Here is an 18066-nt window from a genome sequence, read left to right as displayed (position 1 = left end):
GTACTTCCTCTTACATTTCATTGGCCAGAGCACAAGACCCCAGCTAACTGCAAAGTTGCTGGGAAGCATTGCCTTCCTTGTGCCCGGAAGGGAGAAGGAAAAGCCAGGAATTGATAGTAAAATTGAATACAACTGTGGACTGACTACATGTCAGAGGAGCTGATGCTGATGCTGTGAAGTAGATGATGGAGAAGCCTCCAGAGACTCTGGAGGAGCTCCTCAGTTCCCCACTTCTCTGGGTTGACGGCTCTGGGCACATTACCACACTTAGGCAGAATTCTCAGTTGTCTTTGTTATTCTGGGACATTAGCTTTTAAGGGACCCTCCTGATCTAGTGTTTTAATATTCTGTAATTTTATAACTTTATTGTTTACTATCAACCTTATAATCAGTTTATTCAGTGCGGATGTACAAGCTTAAACTATGAAATCTGCCATTATGTCCACCTTTACGGAAGTGTAGGGAACTGATTGCTTCCAACTCTCCTTCGGCAAAGCCAAGTCTGCCAGCATCTGCAGCTGGCTTCACAGTCATTTGTGGGGCTGGCAGATTTGGGATTGGAGAAGGATGGATAACTTAGTGTTGTTTTTTAAATCAAGGTTCTGAACCATCCGACTCGTCCTTGTCCCTCTCATTTGATCTTAAAGAATATTTTGAATGTGGTCCTTTTTCTGCTTCTTATCTCCCTCCTACTCCCGAGCAAGACTTAAGATAACATCGTTCTATCTAACTGCATTATTTTCCAAAGGCTCTATTGGAAAGGGAAGGCTCCTTTATTGTATTGAGTTTATTTCCATTGCCTGTTGAACAAGGACAGCTAAACCTACCTTAAGGAATTGTTATGAGAATTAACTATTTGGAGAAGGGAGAAATTTTGGAGGCGAGTTCCGAACTGTGGAGTCAGACAGGTGATTTGGGCTAGATATACTTGCTCTGCTTATCCACCACTCAGAAACAAACAACGTAGATGCAAATGCTAGCTAGAGGTATCAATCCATATGAAGCCTTTGGCATTGATCCTAGCGCCCAGAAAGCCTTACAGTGTCGGTATTAGTGCCATAGCCACTATTACCTACTGCCACATCTGTTAGAATACCATCACTAACAGCACCACTATGTAGGTGTTATTTTAATTTTTAGTGAACCAAATTATATTTATGGAACTAACATGCTAGAGATACTTTTTACCAGAACATCGTATGCTTGAGTGTCTAGTCTCTGAACGCTGCCTGGCCTCTTCCTCTTGTCACTTCTCTTCTTTTTTGTTTTGTAGTGGCTTCGGGCAGTGCCAACCATGGTAGCAGACTCAATGAGTACCTTTGCTCCTGTATTGACATTGAAGCTTTCAATGGTGTCATAACTTTCATTGTTTTTATTAATTGCAGTGCCGGTGGCAGATATCAAAGCGGTGGTGACGGGAAAGGACTGCCCTCACATGAAAGAGAAAGGTGCCCTTAAACAAAACAAGGTATGATTTCTAGAGTGTTGTAAATGGCTGTCTGTACAATGCAGTGAGCCATCATAGTGATCCCAGCCTTCGCTCACAGAAATGTACATGCATGTGTTGGAGGGTTCACCCTGGAACCAAGGGCATTGTATGTCGAGTTGTACATCCCGGCTCTCCCATTTTCTTCCCTGGGCCATTGCTCTCATGTCTTAACGCGCTCACTCCCTCTGCCTGATCACCTTTGTAATGCCTCTTCTCTCTTGTCCTCCTACTTCCTGTCTACTTCCAACCCTAGAAATTACAATGGCTGTTCTCACTCTGTCTTTGTATGAGCCTCTTCTGCTCACCGTCAACCCTTCTTTAGGCCTCTTCTCACCTCCGCTTCATGATATTCCTGCTCCCTACACTGCTTCACTAGAGTCTCAGTGAAGCCCAAGACAGACTTCTGACTCAAAGAATGTCATGAAATATTAAGTGCCTTGTATCCTTCAACATCATAGAAAGCCGACTATTAAGTATCCAAATGTAGCTCAAAGGAGAGCAGTACTCAGGAATACATACTTAGGTGTCTGTTAAGTGCAGTATCTCTCTCCATCTCTTTCTAGTTTACTGCAAGTTTTCACCATGGTGGTCCACATTGTTTTATGAGGAAACAGGGAGGGAACACAATCTTGAAAGATAGAAAATGTCCTCTGTTTCTAGGTCAGAGGGATGCATTAAGGAGCCAATTCTTTGTTTATACCCGTTGGTATTTTATATACCATCCATTAAAAGGAAAATAAAAATTTGGCTATGTGTGGTGATATACACCTGATATCCTAGCCCAAAAGAGGATGATGCAAGAAAATCATAGCCAGCCTGGACTGCATAGCAAGATCGTCTTTCTAAAACAAAACAAATCTAGATTTACCTGGCTGCTCTAGACATCTGTGTACCAAATGTCACATGAACCAATAGTTTATTTCTTTGATTCTCAAAACAGTGTCTAAAAGGAATTTTAAAAACTCATATATTCTGCTTATCAGTCAGGATTAACATAAGGGGTCCCTGTTTTCTGATTCCAAATGAAGATAAAAGGTCATTACCCAACGACTATACTCAAAGAAAACCAAAAGTCCTGTGAGAGTATTGTTCAGGATGCCAGAAGGGAAGGATACAGGCAAGGATGCTGATTGCAAGATCCCTGCTCCTTGTGACATAGGGATACAATTCAACTCAAGACCATGTGCATTTCTTCATTGCTAAGCCCACCCCAGCACAAGCCAAGGAGGTACTCCAGTAACAAGCGTAATAATATGGAGGGATGCTGGAGGCACTAAAGTCTGGGGAATCTCTTGTAGAGCACCTGTGGGGGTTTCCATGTCAGAAAGATGAGAATTGTGTTGTCCTTATACTCCAAAGAGCACTATAAACTGTGGCAACAAGTCCTAGGTTTCATGGTTTGCCTATTGTGAGGCTGCCTTCCTTCAACACCAGCAGGGAGGGCCATATGTTCCACATGTCAGGTGTTTGCTCTTAAGTCTCAGAGAGCACGGGCTCTGTTCAGCTCCAGAGAGGTTCCTGGATATGTAGCACTTGAACTGAGCATGAAGTCATGTGAAGAAACTGACAACACAAGAGTCTAACCCAGAAGCCTGGGAGGGCTGGCTGGCAGTAGAGCAGTCTACCAGGGTTTGAACGTGCTGACTAGGAAACGGGAATTCTGTAAAATACTTTCAGAGACATTTTCTGCATTTGCCCCAGTTTGTGAAGGTCCTGAGGGCTGTCACTCTCCTCCGCACATTAAGAAGCTGAACGAAGGGACAAGTTTCGTGAGAGACCCTGCGGTAGTAAGTCAGGTGAGAAGTGACCTATGAAGACAGCTCATGTCAACTTTGAGCATGCAGATGCTTAGGCACATACGTGCATACACACCAGAAAGCACATACAATAGAGCCCAAACATGTGAACATTCATGCATACACAGATACTAATACATGCCACACATACATTCTGCAAGAAAAAAAACAAAGCCCAATTGTCTTGCTCTATTAACATAAATTATCAGTCTAAAGACCTGGCTCTCGTTTTCTGTTACCTAATATGTCCCAAAAAAAGAAATTGGAAGTATGCCTCCTTTTACCCTAAAATGCAGGGTGGGCAAGACAGCCTACAGAAACAAAGCGATCATCCGAATCAGAGCTCTGCTTTCTCATTAGGTTGTGTAAATCCTTCGCCTCTTACAGAATGACACAGATGTAGAGCTTGTTGGATTGGAAAGTTATAACCATGATTTAAAATAGAAAAAGTCGACATTCTACAAGTGGTGTTTAAATGAATTGGTTCTGTCAGAATGGAAATGATAAGGACTAGAAACTTAGATCGAGGTAGAAGCAGGAGTTGTATCAGAGAAAGAAAAGGTGAAAATAAAATAAAAACATTAGCTTTTCATCGCCTATGCAAAAGACTGCTGTGTGTTCCTGAAGATTGTAGTAGAGAGTCTATTGCATGGTAAAGCAACTGGATAAGTGGAACGAATGGGTGCTAGATTAAAGAGGCAGAGAGAAACCATTGCCCTGCTCACATTTAAAAAGAAAGCAAAAGAGGAGGGGGAGAGAGGGGGCAGGCAGGAAGGGACAGAAGAGATAGCTAGTGTCACCAACGTGCTTATGTCTATCTAAGCGCATCGCCGATAACTTTCAGCACAGTCCAAGTGCATCAATGAAGAGACACCAGTTTTCAAACTGACTTTTATACAAAAACGGATCACAGCGTACTTATTTAATATACATTGTAAAGGCTCAAGCAAACTTACTTTGGAAAAAAAGAAAACAGAAATAACACCACAGCTCAAGAAGCAGAGACCTATATAGAGATAAGGGAAAGGATAGGCTTTATTTTTTTTCCCCTAAGGACAAACAGCGATGCCATGGGAGGGAGGCTGGCCCGCTGGGGTCCAGGACCTTAGCTTTGGGGAGTTTCCAGAGCTTGGCAGCATGTGTGTGCAAAGGGCTGTGTTGGGTTCCTCTAACAGGTTCTAGATAGAGAACAAAATGTCCTGACCTCATACAGGGCAGACCATGTATCCTGATGGGTGTCCAGGCGGATGTTGCCCTGGATGTCCACATCTGGATGGTAGCAAGGTATGAGGAGCACTGTGGGTGGTTATCAAGCTAACAACTGGAACTCCACGGTGGTTATACCTCAGGTCTTCACAGCTGGCACAGTGCTTCACGGATGGTCCGTTTCCCTCCGGAAAGGTCATCTGATTCACTGAACACAGAAGTTGCTTTGTCATCAGACATTCTGTGAATCATTAGCTCCTGCTGTGGCCACTTGCCCACAGGGCCTCAGGTGGCACCCCATTTGTGGACACTGGCAGTGGCAGGGTACTGATTTGGGGAAGCAATCTCTGAGCTGCTGTCATGGCAACAGGAACATGGAGAATGCACAGCAACTACAAACGAATTTTATGTGAGATTAGGAACTGTATGTTATCTGTGAGAACTCTTCTCTCAGTGTAAGTTTAAAATGATGTAATGGAGAAAGACGCACCTATTCTAGTCGAAAGAAAGCTGGGGTGTCTCTATTAACCTTACAGAGATCAGACCTTAGTCGAGAGGATATTATCAAGGAGCTGTTTCTCCTAGAAGACACCACAGTCTTACCTTACACACACGTGAACGTAACAAGAAGTATCAAAATACATGAGTCTGGAAGCTCAGAGCAAAAGGGGGCCTCAATGCTGAGGATGCCCTGCCTTAATAACCAATAGAGATCAAGCAAGATGGCAATCAAATTCCTACTGGGGCTCCTATCGGCACCATCAATCAACTTGATCTAATTGTTGTCAATAGAATAATCCAGCCAGAAGCACAATGCACGTTCTTCTTGAGCTCACAAAAATATTCACTAAGATCCACATTGGGCCATAAAATCTTCCCGTTTGGTTTTCACCATGACAAAAATGAAACGCTTTGTTTTCTCAGAACAATAATCTCACAAAGCATATTCTTGGGTCACAGTACATTTAAAGTAGAAATCAATAACAGAATGAGAGTGGAAATGCAAATGTTTGGAAATTTAACAACATGCTTCCAAACAACCAATAATTTAAAGTCATAAGAGAAATTATGTGTATCAAGCTATATACAATTCAAAATATAAATTCTGTGGCATTCAGTGAAAGAGGCATTTATGAGGACAATTATAGTAAGTATTTAGGAGAAAAGCAAACCCTGAAATCATTAATGTCCCTATCGTAAAACACTAGAAACGCGGAGAAATTTAATTAGAAATAATTGGATAGAAATTAGAGAAGAGATAATGAAACTGAAGACAGGAGAAAACTCAACAAAACCCAAATTGAAAAGATAAAGAAAATTGGTTATGCCGTAGCCTGATGGAAAGAGGAGTAGAGAAAGGAGACAACCCAGGTCACCACATGGACACAGACACGGAGGTGGGATCTCGAGAATACAGAAGGGTTGAGAGGTTCACCTCTGCGAAGAGGGAACTTCTGTGCTGCACGGGTAAAAGGCAGCTTTTCTCCCTTTTAAACTAGAAAGTCAAGTGCATGGGAAATCTACTACTATATCTATGGTTGTACTTAACATCCGCACACATGCCAAACAATACCATGCATCTTCCATGAAAACACTTAGCCCTTAATGTGACCGGGTAGATGGAGAACCCACATGGTTATGGAAGCTCTGGGAGAAACGGCCAGTGTTAAGTTACCCAAAGCTATATAAAAATGGCAGCCAACACTGTACACTGAAGATACGCTGTAGAAATCTCTGTCTCATACTGCCAGCCCATCATTTACCCAGGGAAAATGCATATTCAGATGCCTCCTTATGCTAAGGCTTTATTTCTCCGAGTGTCTCCTGACTCTGCATGTCTCGCTTCAGAGTTAGAGTACCAAGTGCGAAATACTGAGTTCAGAGGCCTCAGCAGGTGAGGGAATGTTTAGCAATCTCCTATTCCCTCTCTCCCCACAACCAGGCCCGTTCAAAGCCTTCCTAGTCAAGGCAAAGGGGCAGTGTGCCTCAGCAGAGCTGGGTGGAGAGGAGCTGCTATGACCTCTAGTTTTTCACTTAATTAAGTCCGGAAGGAACAGAAGACCTTCAGTGGTGAACAGCAAAACTCCCATGCATTAGGTATCTGTGGGTGGTGTGTGTGTGTGTGTGTGTGTGTGTGTGTGTGTGTGAGAGAGAGAGAGAGAGAGAGAGAGAGAGAGAGAGAGAGAGAGAGAGAGAGAGAGAGAGAGGAGGTTCAGAGCAGGACACTGTCCCAGATCTGTGACAGCCTGTTCAACTGCCACCTGGAGCCTATCTTCCTTAAGGGCAGTTTGGACAGGTGGCAGTTTCTGCCGAGTTGGCCTAAGAGGTGCCATTGTTCCCAGTTTTGCATCCTCCCTTTTGGAAGTGCCAGAGAGCTGACCTTCACCAATGACTCACTAACAGCAAGCCAGAAATGTCAATAAAACCCATTAAAAATGATAGCACCCTTTGATGCAGGCACGCAGTTCAGAGAATTAATTCCTCCCACCCCTCCCAGGCAGCCCTGGTGAGATTAGAGTGGGAATTGACATCCTCACGAATTTCCCATTTCCTGCCTGTATTTATCAGGAATCTAGGTCGTGACAGCTCAGATCCTTCACGTCCTGACAAGTATATGCATGCCAAAGGAGGGCAAAGCCCAAGGTCACTGTGTCCCTTCCTGTGTGCCGTCTTGATTTCTGCACATTTCAGCTCCAACTCCCTGGTCGCCAGTGGCTTCAGCACCTGGGCAAGGGCATGCATGCGAGCAACAGCTCACACCAGATGTTGTCACAGTTGCTACACAGGGTTGAGCAGAGAGACCTTGGTGCAATTCACGTTGTCCTGTTATTTGCGAAGGGACATCCTCATAGCTAGAGTTTCAGAGCAAAGGCGCCTCCTTTCCATCCTCACATTCACGTATGAGTCAGAGTCCTCCTAGTAAATGGCTCTCCATTACCACAACTGTGATCAATAGAGACATTTCTCCTGCCTTTGTTCATGTAACATCAGATCCTCCTTCATAATTATCTTACTATTTGTGATTTCCTTAATACCCAAAGGAGCAGGAGAGATTTAATTTCTCATAACTTCCTTACAAGAAATAACATGTAACTTTGGCTTGCTTGGGTAATTTTTAAAATACTCCCAAGAGTGGGATTCACGGTTGCCGATATGTGTTGTTTTCATTGATTTTTTTTTTTTAAAGATGACACCAACTTATGGTACCACTAGTATGACTACTGTCGTTTTGATTATAAATTTAAAGGCCTAGAAATTGTTATCGAAACAGGTGCCAAACTCGATGGAAAATGTGCTTGATTGTTGCATAACTCTGCTGGAGCCTGAATGGAGGGCTGAGGAAAAAAGTGAATAAGAAATGAAGAGAGGAGTTTATGCAGATGTGCATCCATGATTCAGCATCCTTTTCCTCCAGGGCTTCTATTTCTGGCAGAGTGAGGGGACCCTTTGAATGTGAGATGCATGGCAGTCTGGGCTCAAAGCAGAGCTGTCCCCTCCTTGCGAGAGGACAACTGAAGGTGAGCCAGACAGAGAATTCCAGGAGAGCCAGAAGAGCTTGACAGGAGGCTGCGTTCAGAGTGGGTCCAGCTAACACAAGGTCTTTGGGGGTTTCTTTTGGAAGAATTCTTTAATTCATCTGAAATATTCTTTCTGGGGCATTGTGATGTGAGTCACTTGCCAAAGGCAAATCCTCTCACACACAATCAAGGTGGAGAATGATGTAGAGAGGTCTGACTTCCTAAAGAAAAAAATGCTTTATGCTCAGTTTCTCAGCAGAGCTGCTCCCAGATCATAAAAGGGCAAAGGTCACAATCAGTGGTGCCAGCAAAGGTGCAAAGAAAATACATAAGAGCATGCATTACCACGGTGCAGAGTGCTGGTATGGATACACTTGACCCTTCCCGTCCAGGTTAGGAACTGAGGGCTTCTGATGTGGGCTATTGACTGTTACCTTCCAGAGGCTTCCTTCACTCTGCCAACTTCTCAAACTACTGGAGTGACTGTGCTACCCTATATGGGTATGGCACTCACTCTAAGAAGTGTTTAGTATAACGTATGTATTTGATAGGATACTAGGTGTTTCGACCAAATTTATCCACAAAAGAAAGAAAGAAAGAAAGAAAGAAAGAAAGAAAGAAAGAAAGAAAGAAAGAAAGAAAGAAAGAGTCCTTTAATTCTTGGAACCTTTGGTCTGGCCCATTGAGTAAGTGCACATCAGTGATTGAGCCTGTCTTCCAATGCTGGCCTCTACGCTCCTCTTCTATATCCTACAGCCTCTAGTGGATACACCTTGGATTCTTGTGTCCTTTGCTTATGGTGGTACATAGATCCAAGGTATCAAGAGAGGAATTTGCCCAGAAGTCTCATTGCCTCTGGAATAGCATCTATATTTCGTCCAATAGAGGTGTCTGGTGGGAATGGCTAAGGTTGATCAGCCCTCAGTGCTGCTAATTAAAGAGTTTACTACCTCTCTATCTTTTGGGAGGGAGATACACAGCGCTGGCCGGGTGCCAGCCATCTCTCAAAACCCTGCCCATCAAAAGGCAATGATAAGGCTTGATGTCTTCTTATGAGAGTGAGATGATTCATGCAGGCCTGTGCTGAATCCAGAGGAGGATTCATACTGGAAACCTGGAGAAATGCATCCTCTTCTCCCACCAGCCTCATGGATGCTCTTCTTATACCAACAGAAGAGGAGCCGTGTTCCATGTTTAAGCTCAGCCATTTGTAGTATTAAGAACTCCCGTTTTGTTTACTGCACTGTTTTCTCTGTTCTCTCACAGGAGGTGCTTGAGCTTGCTTTCTCCATATTGTATGACTCAAATTGCCAACTGAATTTTATTGCGCCTGACAAGCATGAGGTAAGGGGTCTTGGTAACGGGTTAACTTGTGAGAGAAAAATAAAAAGGAAAGGGTCTAGCAAGAAAGAAATGCCGCTTCTCATTGAATACTACTTGAGGAAATCATGAATAAAAGGATGTCTGTCGACATGGAGCGGACACCTAGACAACCACTAGCTACCACAGCTCAGAATTCTTAGCAGCTAGCAGCCTTGTGTCTTATCCAGCTTTGCTGTAACAAAATGCATGACGTCACTTGGAATAACAGATTACATCGGACCTCTATTTCCTGAGGTTTGAGTCTGTGCTCAGTTGCATTTAGATGAGTGCACATGGAGGGGGAACCTGCTTGCTTCATGGTGACAGGGAGGCAGAGAAAGGGGAAGGGCCAGTGTCTCAGTATCCCCTATGTGGATATGCCCTCCAAATGCCGAACTCTTTCCAGTGGGGCCACCTCCTGAAAGTGCCAGCCTTTCCTAATAGTTCTTTAACACAGTCCAGAGTCTAAACTGGAGGATGGTCATAAAGAAAATTGATGTGCAAATGACTCAGGCTCAGCAAGGGCTTAACTAATCTGGAGGAAGAGGCGGCCCTGGCTAGGGCTTTGATGCACATTGAATATTTAATCTTTGCTCTAGAGCTTCCCCAGATAAAATGGTGTCTCTATTCGTGGACCATCTGATGAAGTAGTTTCTCCACCAAGTCTCTTCAAGCTATTTTAAGAGGTTCAGGGCTGCCTCTGCTGTTGGAATTTTATTTCCAAGATGCTTTTATTCCTTTTTGACATCTTGTTATATGTATAATTTGTTCCTCTTCTTGAAGCACACTGTCAGCTATATTTAAAATATTTAGCATAAGTCTAGGAAAATGCATTTGTAAAATAAAGTAGCAGTTATGGTTGATTTAACTTTTTCTCTTGTAAATTAGACCCCAGCATCACGCTTGAAACTTTATTTTTAGGTAATACCATTCAAATTTTTGTTTTGCATGTAACTGCACAAACAGCTCTTAGAAGGAAAGGAACATTTTAATAGAATCTGACTTTTGTTCTCATTTCCCTGAGGAGAGTCAGTTCATTTAAAAGGTATTTAGCGTCTGGTTTTCAATGGTTTGAAGGTTTTGAATAAAATTATCCACCCCAAAGAAAGAGGAAAGATTAGACACAAATCCTGCATTTAGAATGGTGCTTAAATATAATTCTGTGTCATTTGACATTTAGTTTGCAGAAGGGTAAGACTTTGTCTTCATCTGTCTGAAAATAGATACATAGCCTCCCATTTCTGTTTTTAAATAAAGTTGCGGTTATGAACAGGCCAACATAGCCAAGATATATAAGAGACATAGAAAACGACCAAAAATAGAAGAAGTTGGGCTGTTACTTAAGTCAGTTCCAAGCTATTTTCCCCAGTATGTGTATTAATTCCAGATATGGAGAAATGCTTGAGATTGCCAAAAGTGTGTGTGTGTGTGTGTTTTAACATAGCTACCACTTCTTGTAGATTCTATATGCTCGTGAGCACTTTCAATTTCTTCAAAATCATTTTCTTCTCATAATTGCTACATAAAATAGAAGAACATTCTGTTACATATGCATCACTTACCAAATAGCGGGAAAGGGGCCTCCCAAAACTGAATACTTTACGATAAATGGATGGTAACAGGGGTCTGGAAGGATAGCTTGGTGGGCAAAGTCTTTGCTGTGCAAGTGTAAGGACCTGAGTTCCAATACCTAGGACCCATGCAAAAGTCAGGCACCATAGCACATGTCTCTAATCCTAGGGCTTCTGTGGTACGATGGGAGGAGGAAAATCCTCAGAAGTTCATGGGGCACCAGCCCGGTCTGCACAGCAGTGAACCACAAAATAGTGACCGTCTCTAACAAAGAACTAGATGAGGACTGACACTTCCATCCTGTGGTACACACATACACACACACACACACACACACATAACACACACACAAAGGCTCTCTATCTTGCTCTTTAACTGCTACACACATGCACACACACACACACAGAGGCTCTATCTCTTCCTCTTTAACTGTTATACACATAACACACACACACAAAGGCTGTCTCTCTTGCTCTTTAACTGCTACCCACACAAAGACACAAAGTGGTACACACACACACAAAGGCTCTCTCTTCCTCCTTAACTACTACACTCTCACACACACAACACACATACACAAAGGCTTTTTCTCTTCCTCTTTAACTGCTACACAGATGCATGCACACACACGTGTGTACATGCACATTTGCAATTACACAGAATAATTATAGGTACCCTGCACCTCTCCGCACCTGCCCCCATTAAATACAGTACAGATTTATAGTCATTTTATAGGACAGCAGTCTCCCTGGGCTGATATCAAGGAGGCAGCAGGCTGCATTCTCTCTCAGAGACTCTAAGAGGGAGACTTGTGTCCTTACCTTTTTTCTACTTCAGAGACCACCTACATTCTTGGCCCCCATCAGTTTCATCAATGACAACTTGAGTTCTCTCTTCAAATCATTCTCTCTTCCTGTTCCATAGTGAACTCCATTATCTTACCCTCTTCTGACCCTTCCTTCTCTCTGACATTAAGGGCCCTTGGAATTACATTGGATCACCTAGATAATCTAAAATAATCTCTCTATTATGGTCAGCTGGCAACAGCCTCGCTTTTCCCACATAGCCTAAGATTGCCCAGAGTCCTGGGAGTAGGATGTCGACATCTGTGAAAGATGGATGGTCCATCTACCCCAAGCAACAACATCATTACAGTATCACTCTTCCCCAAGTGTCTTGTTGATACTTCTGGTCAGAAGCCTAACACATTTCAAACTCAGCTTTTAAATAATATCTGTGGCGCTTTCTTTTTGGTTGTCTTGCCTCTGTTTTCAAATTTAGCATCCACAGATGATTGATTGATGCCTAATCCTTGGATTCACTAGAGTTTGCAAAAGGCTATGTCTCAATTCTACCGCCCCATTTTTATTTATTAGTGAAATATATACAGAGAATCGGGTCTCAATAACATTTTGCATCCTAAAATTGGAATGCATGATGGCAGGACAAATACTTGATTCCTCTGTAAATTTTGAAGATAATAAGCATTTCCTAAAGAAGATCAAGAGGGTTTGTTTGATGTGTGAGTATCATTTTGAAGTCAAAAGTTAAAGCTCTTTTGTGTCTTTCAATGTTATTGTTGTCTGTATTAGTATCTTGGTTACCCTAAGTTGTCTTACGACTCTTAACAACATGGCTCCATTTCTTTGATGGCTTTCTGGCTTTCTGGTAGGACAAGATAGTCCAGGTTCACCTTGTTTGTTTCCTGCCTTTTCTCTGTCAAGCCTAGTTACTTTTAATAGGAATTAGTAATTAGCCACCACAATCTTGGTTAAAAAAAGAAAAAAAAGATAAAATTATTACAATTTGGTTATAATTTTTAGGCTTTTTGGAAAATAGAGCTAAAGGTGAGGCTTTTTTTTTAACCATAAAATATATCATGAAATAGTGCTGGGAAATCCAACTCAAATTCAGTAGTACCAGATTTTTCTTTATCGGTCAATGTAATTTTTGATGAAAAGGTCATTGCCTGCTGCTTCTCAAAAAGCAATGTTCCTGTGGGTTAATCTGTACCAGGAAGGTGGCCAAGGCTGGGAAAGCTTTGTTCAAGGGACAATAGTCCCAGGACTTAAGGATCACTGTGACATGCTGCCAGAGCTGTGAAGGCCTTCTGGAGCGCAGCACTCAATGGTACGCACACCTGGGTGTTTGTCAGAATGGCCTGAGAAGCTCTTATAAATAAAGTCTCTTCACCCCGACTGGCAGAATTGGTTCTCTCCAGGCTGGGAAGTAGGTCCCTATTTCTCTCCTTTTTTGTGAGCAGATAGCTGGTTGGAAATGGTCAGAAAATGACTGAGATATTCATGAGCACACGGGTGCTTCGGAAGTGTTTTAGCACCACACTGGAGTCTGGGATCACACAGCGGAGGTAGAAAGTAGTCTTCACAGCCTACTGCTGCTCCCTTCAGTTGTGGCTCACCTCAATGTCACTGATGTGCATAGTGGCAGACTTTTCATCACATCACACACAGCGGTTGTAGCATCTATTGCTTCTGTTGAAATGCTGCATCACATAGTGGGCACAGCCTAAGTAACCATCTAGCATTTTGTCTCATCACTATCTGGAATTTTAACTTGACCCAGCGAATACAGGAAAGGATGGAATTTATAGCAAATCAATGTTAGGAAGAATTCCAAGCCGGCAAGAAACAGGACAATTATCGGCATAGACTCCTGTGTAGGACCAGGGACCACCTATCAGGTGAATGAGCAGCAACCAGTATATAGGCAGGGTTTTTTTTGGTTTTGTTTTGTTTGTTTTGAAATCTTGGCTCTTTCTCCAAGCACCAATGGTTCTCTTTTGAAGTTAGAGCAGAACTCTACTTTCTGAAGGGGAATCTGCCAAGATTAATGTAGGTCTTCAGATAAATGAGACATGGTTCCTTCTCCCCAGAATTTTATAGTCTGCTGAAGAGGCAAAGACTGGCATTCATTTTATAAAGAGAAAGAAGAAAACCTTAATAATGTACTCCAGAGTGTTTCCCGAGCAAGATGATGTCCGCAGGGATCAACCACTCGAAGCCCTGGGCACTAGAGACCCAGATACAGGAGGTCCTGACAGGCAGTCAACCTATATCTTCCCAAGATAACAGATGATGTTAGCCAGTTTGGTTATCAAACAGTGGGCAACTGAAGGCTAATTTCTAGTTCTGTTTTGCTAAGAAGTACAAAGGCTACCTTGGCTCCACAGTGAAACTGGGTTGTCAGTGTCTATGCTTAACTATTAGACCTGGTAGGAAGGCGTTAGATACTAAACAGGGAACTGTAATGGGTATCAAGAATGATGTGCTGCTAAGTGCAGACATATTGGTATACATTCTACCTGTGTCTTACAGAGAGCTATCCTACTGCACAGTCAAGAGAATTCGATGTTTTGTGTCCATAAGGAAACATTCTTGTAAGAAGAAGCTTTGGGAGTTGGGTTGCCTGAGTTACAATCCTACTCATTCCATTTCCTCCTACATCACTTCATTCCTCTGTGCTTTTGTTCTCTTAGCTTTAAAAACATACGAGAATAGAAGTCTCTGCTTCATAGAGAGGATATGGGCATGAGATGAACACGTAAGACAGTCTGGCATATGCCGTGTACTTAGTTCCAGTAACTGCTGGTCCTGTAATTTGTCCTCGGTGATGTTCATTGCCACCTTCTTTCCCACCAGTATTGCATCTGGACAGATGGGCTGAACGCACTGCTTGGGAAGGACATGATGAGCGACCTGACGCGGAATGACCTAGACACCTTGCTGAGCATGGAGATCAAGCTCCGCCTGTTGGACCTGGAAAACATCCAGATCCCGGATGCTCCTCCACCCATCCCTAAGGAGCCCAGCAACTATGACTTCGTCTATGACTGTAATTGAAGTGGCTGGGCCTGGACACATTCCTCCTAAACTGGAAGATCTAGCTATGAGCAGAGAGGAGCGCAAACACACCCACATGTTGGGACCATTTTTTGGTGGTGGGAAGCTGCAGGTCAACCCTTCCTTTGGCCTCATTTTTAGCCTTTTTTTTTTTTTTTTTTTTTTTTGGCTTCTTACCATCTCCTGGAATCTCCTTCCTGACTCAGTATTTCAGGTCACTCCACTGCCCGCTCACTGGTGGATCATGACCAGAAACCACCACTAGTAAGGAAGTCAAATAATCTTCTCATTCTAACCTGATGTGGCCATGTCCTGCCCTTCTTCCTGCTTGCCTGGAGTAGGAAATCCAATTAGTCCCACACTGCCCCAACTTAGCTTACTAAACCATGAAAAATGCCTAAGGCCGGGATTGGGTAAAATAGCTCTGTTACTGGACAAGAAGACCAAAGGCCGCCACCTCCTACCCCTTCTTTCTAGGGTCAACTCACATCATCAGTTCTCTGTGAGTTGAGATCGCTTTCGCATCTCCTCTCTCTCCCTTCCTGGCCTTGACCTTGCTCTGGTCCACTTTGGTTCCGTGTGTAGCAGCAGCAGCCTCATTCCAGTCCTCTGCAGCACCAGGTCTCCCAGACCGTCCACAGAGCCCATGCCTGCTCCTTGTCTGCACTGTGACCATGACCATGACCAACCTCTCTGGCACACTGTCTAGTCTTGGGGTCCTCTCCTTATTGCCCCAGCCCAGACCTGCCTTCTTCATTTCTTCAAGCTCCCAGCAGCCCCTTAGCAGAAAGCACAAATGAAGTTAGTCGTCCTGCTCCATCTCAAATAGACTAAACCTAACAGCCTCTAAGGCGGCTGGCTGTTGCTATCCAACAGTCCCATGTCACCTTGTCCTTGGGGCTCCTGCTACGACCCAGGTTCTCCAGGGTGGTCAAGCTGTCAGACATCCAAGTTTACATCGTTGTAATTATTCTAGGTCTTTACAATTTACAAGGGTTTGGGATTCTTTTGTTTTGTTTTGTTTTTGGCTTTGTTTTTGTATAAAAGAGTCTAACATTTTTTTTGCCAAACAGATATATATTTAATGAAAAGAAGAGATACATAAATGTGTGTGCTTTCCAGTTTGTTTTTAATTATTTTAATCCCAAACATCTTCCTGAGAATAACATTCCCTTCAACATGCTGTGGAATAAAATTAAATGTGACGAGTTGGGGAGCTGGTGTTTTGATTTAGTAATGTGGGTCCTTGCTACTCAGTCTTTAGCATCACCTGGGAGCTTGATAGAGATGCAAAACTAATCAGCCCCTCCAGACTTCTGAACTGGGCTATGTGAGTGGGTGTTCGTTTGGGAAGGCGCATTGATCATCGGCTCTAAGCATAACCCATATCCTTTCTAGGAAGCACATCCAAACTCACCAATGAGACTCACTCTACAAAGGTAGGATCTGTTCACTTTACATTGTTGCCTCCTCAACACACTTTCCCATTATTTCCTCCTTACCATTACGTGGTTTATAGAGTCAGTCCAATTAAAGATGCTACTGACACTGAGGGGAACACGTTTAACAATGGGAAAAGAATGCAAGCCCACACTCCTGAAATCAGTTAAACCAAAACCAAGTAAGTCTAACAATGAGCTAATAAGTTGATGGTCAGCGCACAATAGAAAATTCTTCCTAGGTCAGCTAGCTCCCCTGCAAGGATCCTACGGATCACAAACTCTAAAGGCTGGGAAAGATGACAGAATTCAGTGCAGTGCAGCTCAGCCATTCTGAGCTGACAGCCAAGCTGCAGACACATGCAGGCAACTGCTCTTTATGGCTGTCAAAATGGTCAATTACAGATTGGCCTGGGCTCAAATGACATGGTCCAGAGCATGCCATAAATTACAAAATCTATAGTCATTCACAGGGGTCATTCTTTACACCAGAGTGTCCACACCAGAGTGTCAGGTTGACATTTCTTTCATCTTTAGGCCCGGATGTTATTAACACACATATCCTTCCTGCCAGAATCATCTGTTGTTCTACCTGCCATGTGCTGTTAGGTAAAAGAAAGTCAATAGAGGCATACCACTTTTTACTTGGAGGTTTAAGAGATCCATCTGTCCTGTGGCCTGGCTGAGAATTCATCTCCTCATGGTATTCCTACTTTGTTCCAGTAATAGAATTTTTTCTTTTCCATTGCCACTAATAATTTTACATATTTGTTGTACAATACAGTGTTTTGATCCATGTGTACACCAGGTAAAGATAAACCCTCTCCATTGCTGTAACCTTTTATCTCCATATTGAATACGCTCTAAAGTGAAATCCCTTCTAGAGAACTTGAGATGTGCCTCACCTTGTGACCTGCATCCACATGACTGTGCTGCAGAACCCCAAAATGTATCCCTCCTTTCTCACCACTGTCACAGTGCCCACTGGCCAATACATTCTCTGTTCCATGTTCTGCTCTGGTCCAGCCCGCAGTCTGTATTCACTATTCTTCTCTCAGCAGCTACGGATTTCATAGGGGCTTTCATTTTCTGTACTTGACCTTATTTCATTTGCTGTCTTCCAGTCCCACCCATGATGTTGAAAGTGGCTGTATTTTGTCTTTTTGTGGATGCATAATATCCCATTGCCTACACATACCACACTCATCTGTTGGTGGACACTGAAGCTCACTCCGCCTCACCTAGCCTTTGCGAATCTTGCTGCGGTAAATGGGAGTGCAGGTTTCTTTTTTGTATATGCTAAGGACACACCTCTTCACACATTGACAACATTCTGAGATTAAGCTGTCATTGCTCTGTATTTATTTTGTGGCGCAAGGTGGCAAACGGTTGTTGCTCATATTCACCCACCTCACCTCTCTTGAGGCTGCTCAAGGCATTTCTCACACATAGCCCAGTACCTCAAGTTGAATTCTTCTAACCTCAGTTCTCCTAGCCCAAGCAAGCATGGTCCCTTTAATGCAGAAGAAAAGAAAAAAGAAAAAAGAAAAAAAAAAACCTGTTTGGCGTGAGGTCCAATTAATCTAAATCTGCTGATATTTTAAGAGCAGAGAAAACCAATGGTTACTTAAACCAAAAATGTGCAGTGCTAAATGTTCTGTGAACTCATGTGCAAATCTTCCAGTTAGCAATGAAACATTTTCGTAAGTCATTTTGTCACATAAAATCAGAAAGCCTCAGCCCAGTGCAGCAAGTGAGATCAGGTGAGTCCTGGTAGGGCACATCTCTAATCCCAGCGCTCGGGCAGCCTGGCCAATCTCTGTG

The 18066-nt window shown here is 43.1% G+C and overlaps 1 protein-coding gene across 3 annotated transcripts in view; it reads left to right on the top strand.

Moving 5' to 3' along the window:
* Positions 1-16011, top strand: part of Elmo1 (engulfment and cell motility 1) — a 513908-nt gene extending 497897 nt beyond the window's left edge. For all 3 annotated transcript variants that reach the window (XM_050142466.1, XM_050142465.1, XM_050142467.1), the window contains exons 20-22: positions 1386-1468; positions 9276-9353; positions 14603-16011. In XM_050142466.1, coding sequence (XP_049998423.1) covers positions 1386-1468; positions 9276-9353; positions 14603-14803 — 362 coding nt within the window. In that variant the 3' untranslated portion in view covers positions 14804-16011. The remainder of the gene's footprint in view (positions 1-1385; positions 1469-9275; positions 9354-14602) is intronic.
* The last annotated feature ends 2055 nt before the right edge of the window (positions 16012-18066 follow it).

The sequence above is a fragment of the Alexandromys fortis genome, unplaced genomic scaffold (genome assembly GCF_014885135.2).
Source record: "Alexandromys fortis isolate MF-2015 unplaced genomic scaffold, M_Fortis_MF-2015_v1.1 scaffold_5, whole genome shotgun sequence".
NCBI classification, from domain to species: Eukaryota; Metazoa; Chordata; class Mammalia; order Rodentia; family Cricetidae; genus Alexandromys; species Alexandromys fortis.
Note: the sequence above shows the minus strand (reverse complement) of the source record. Positions and strands in the feature narration are given on the sequence as shown.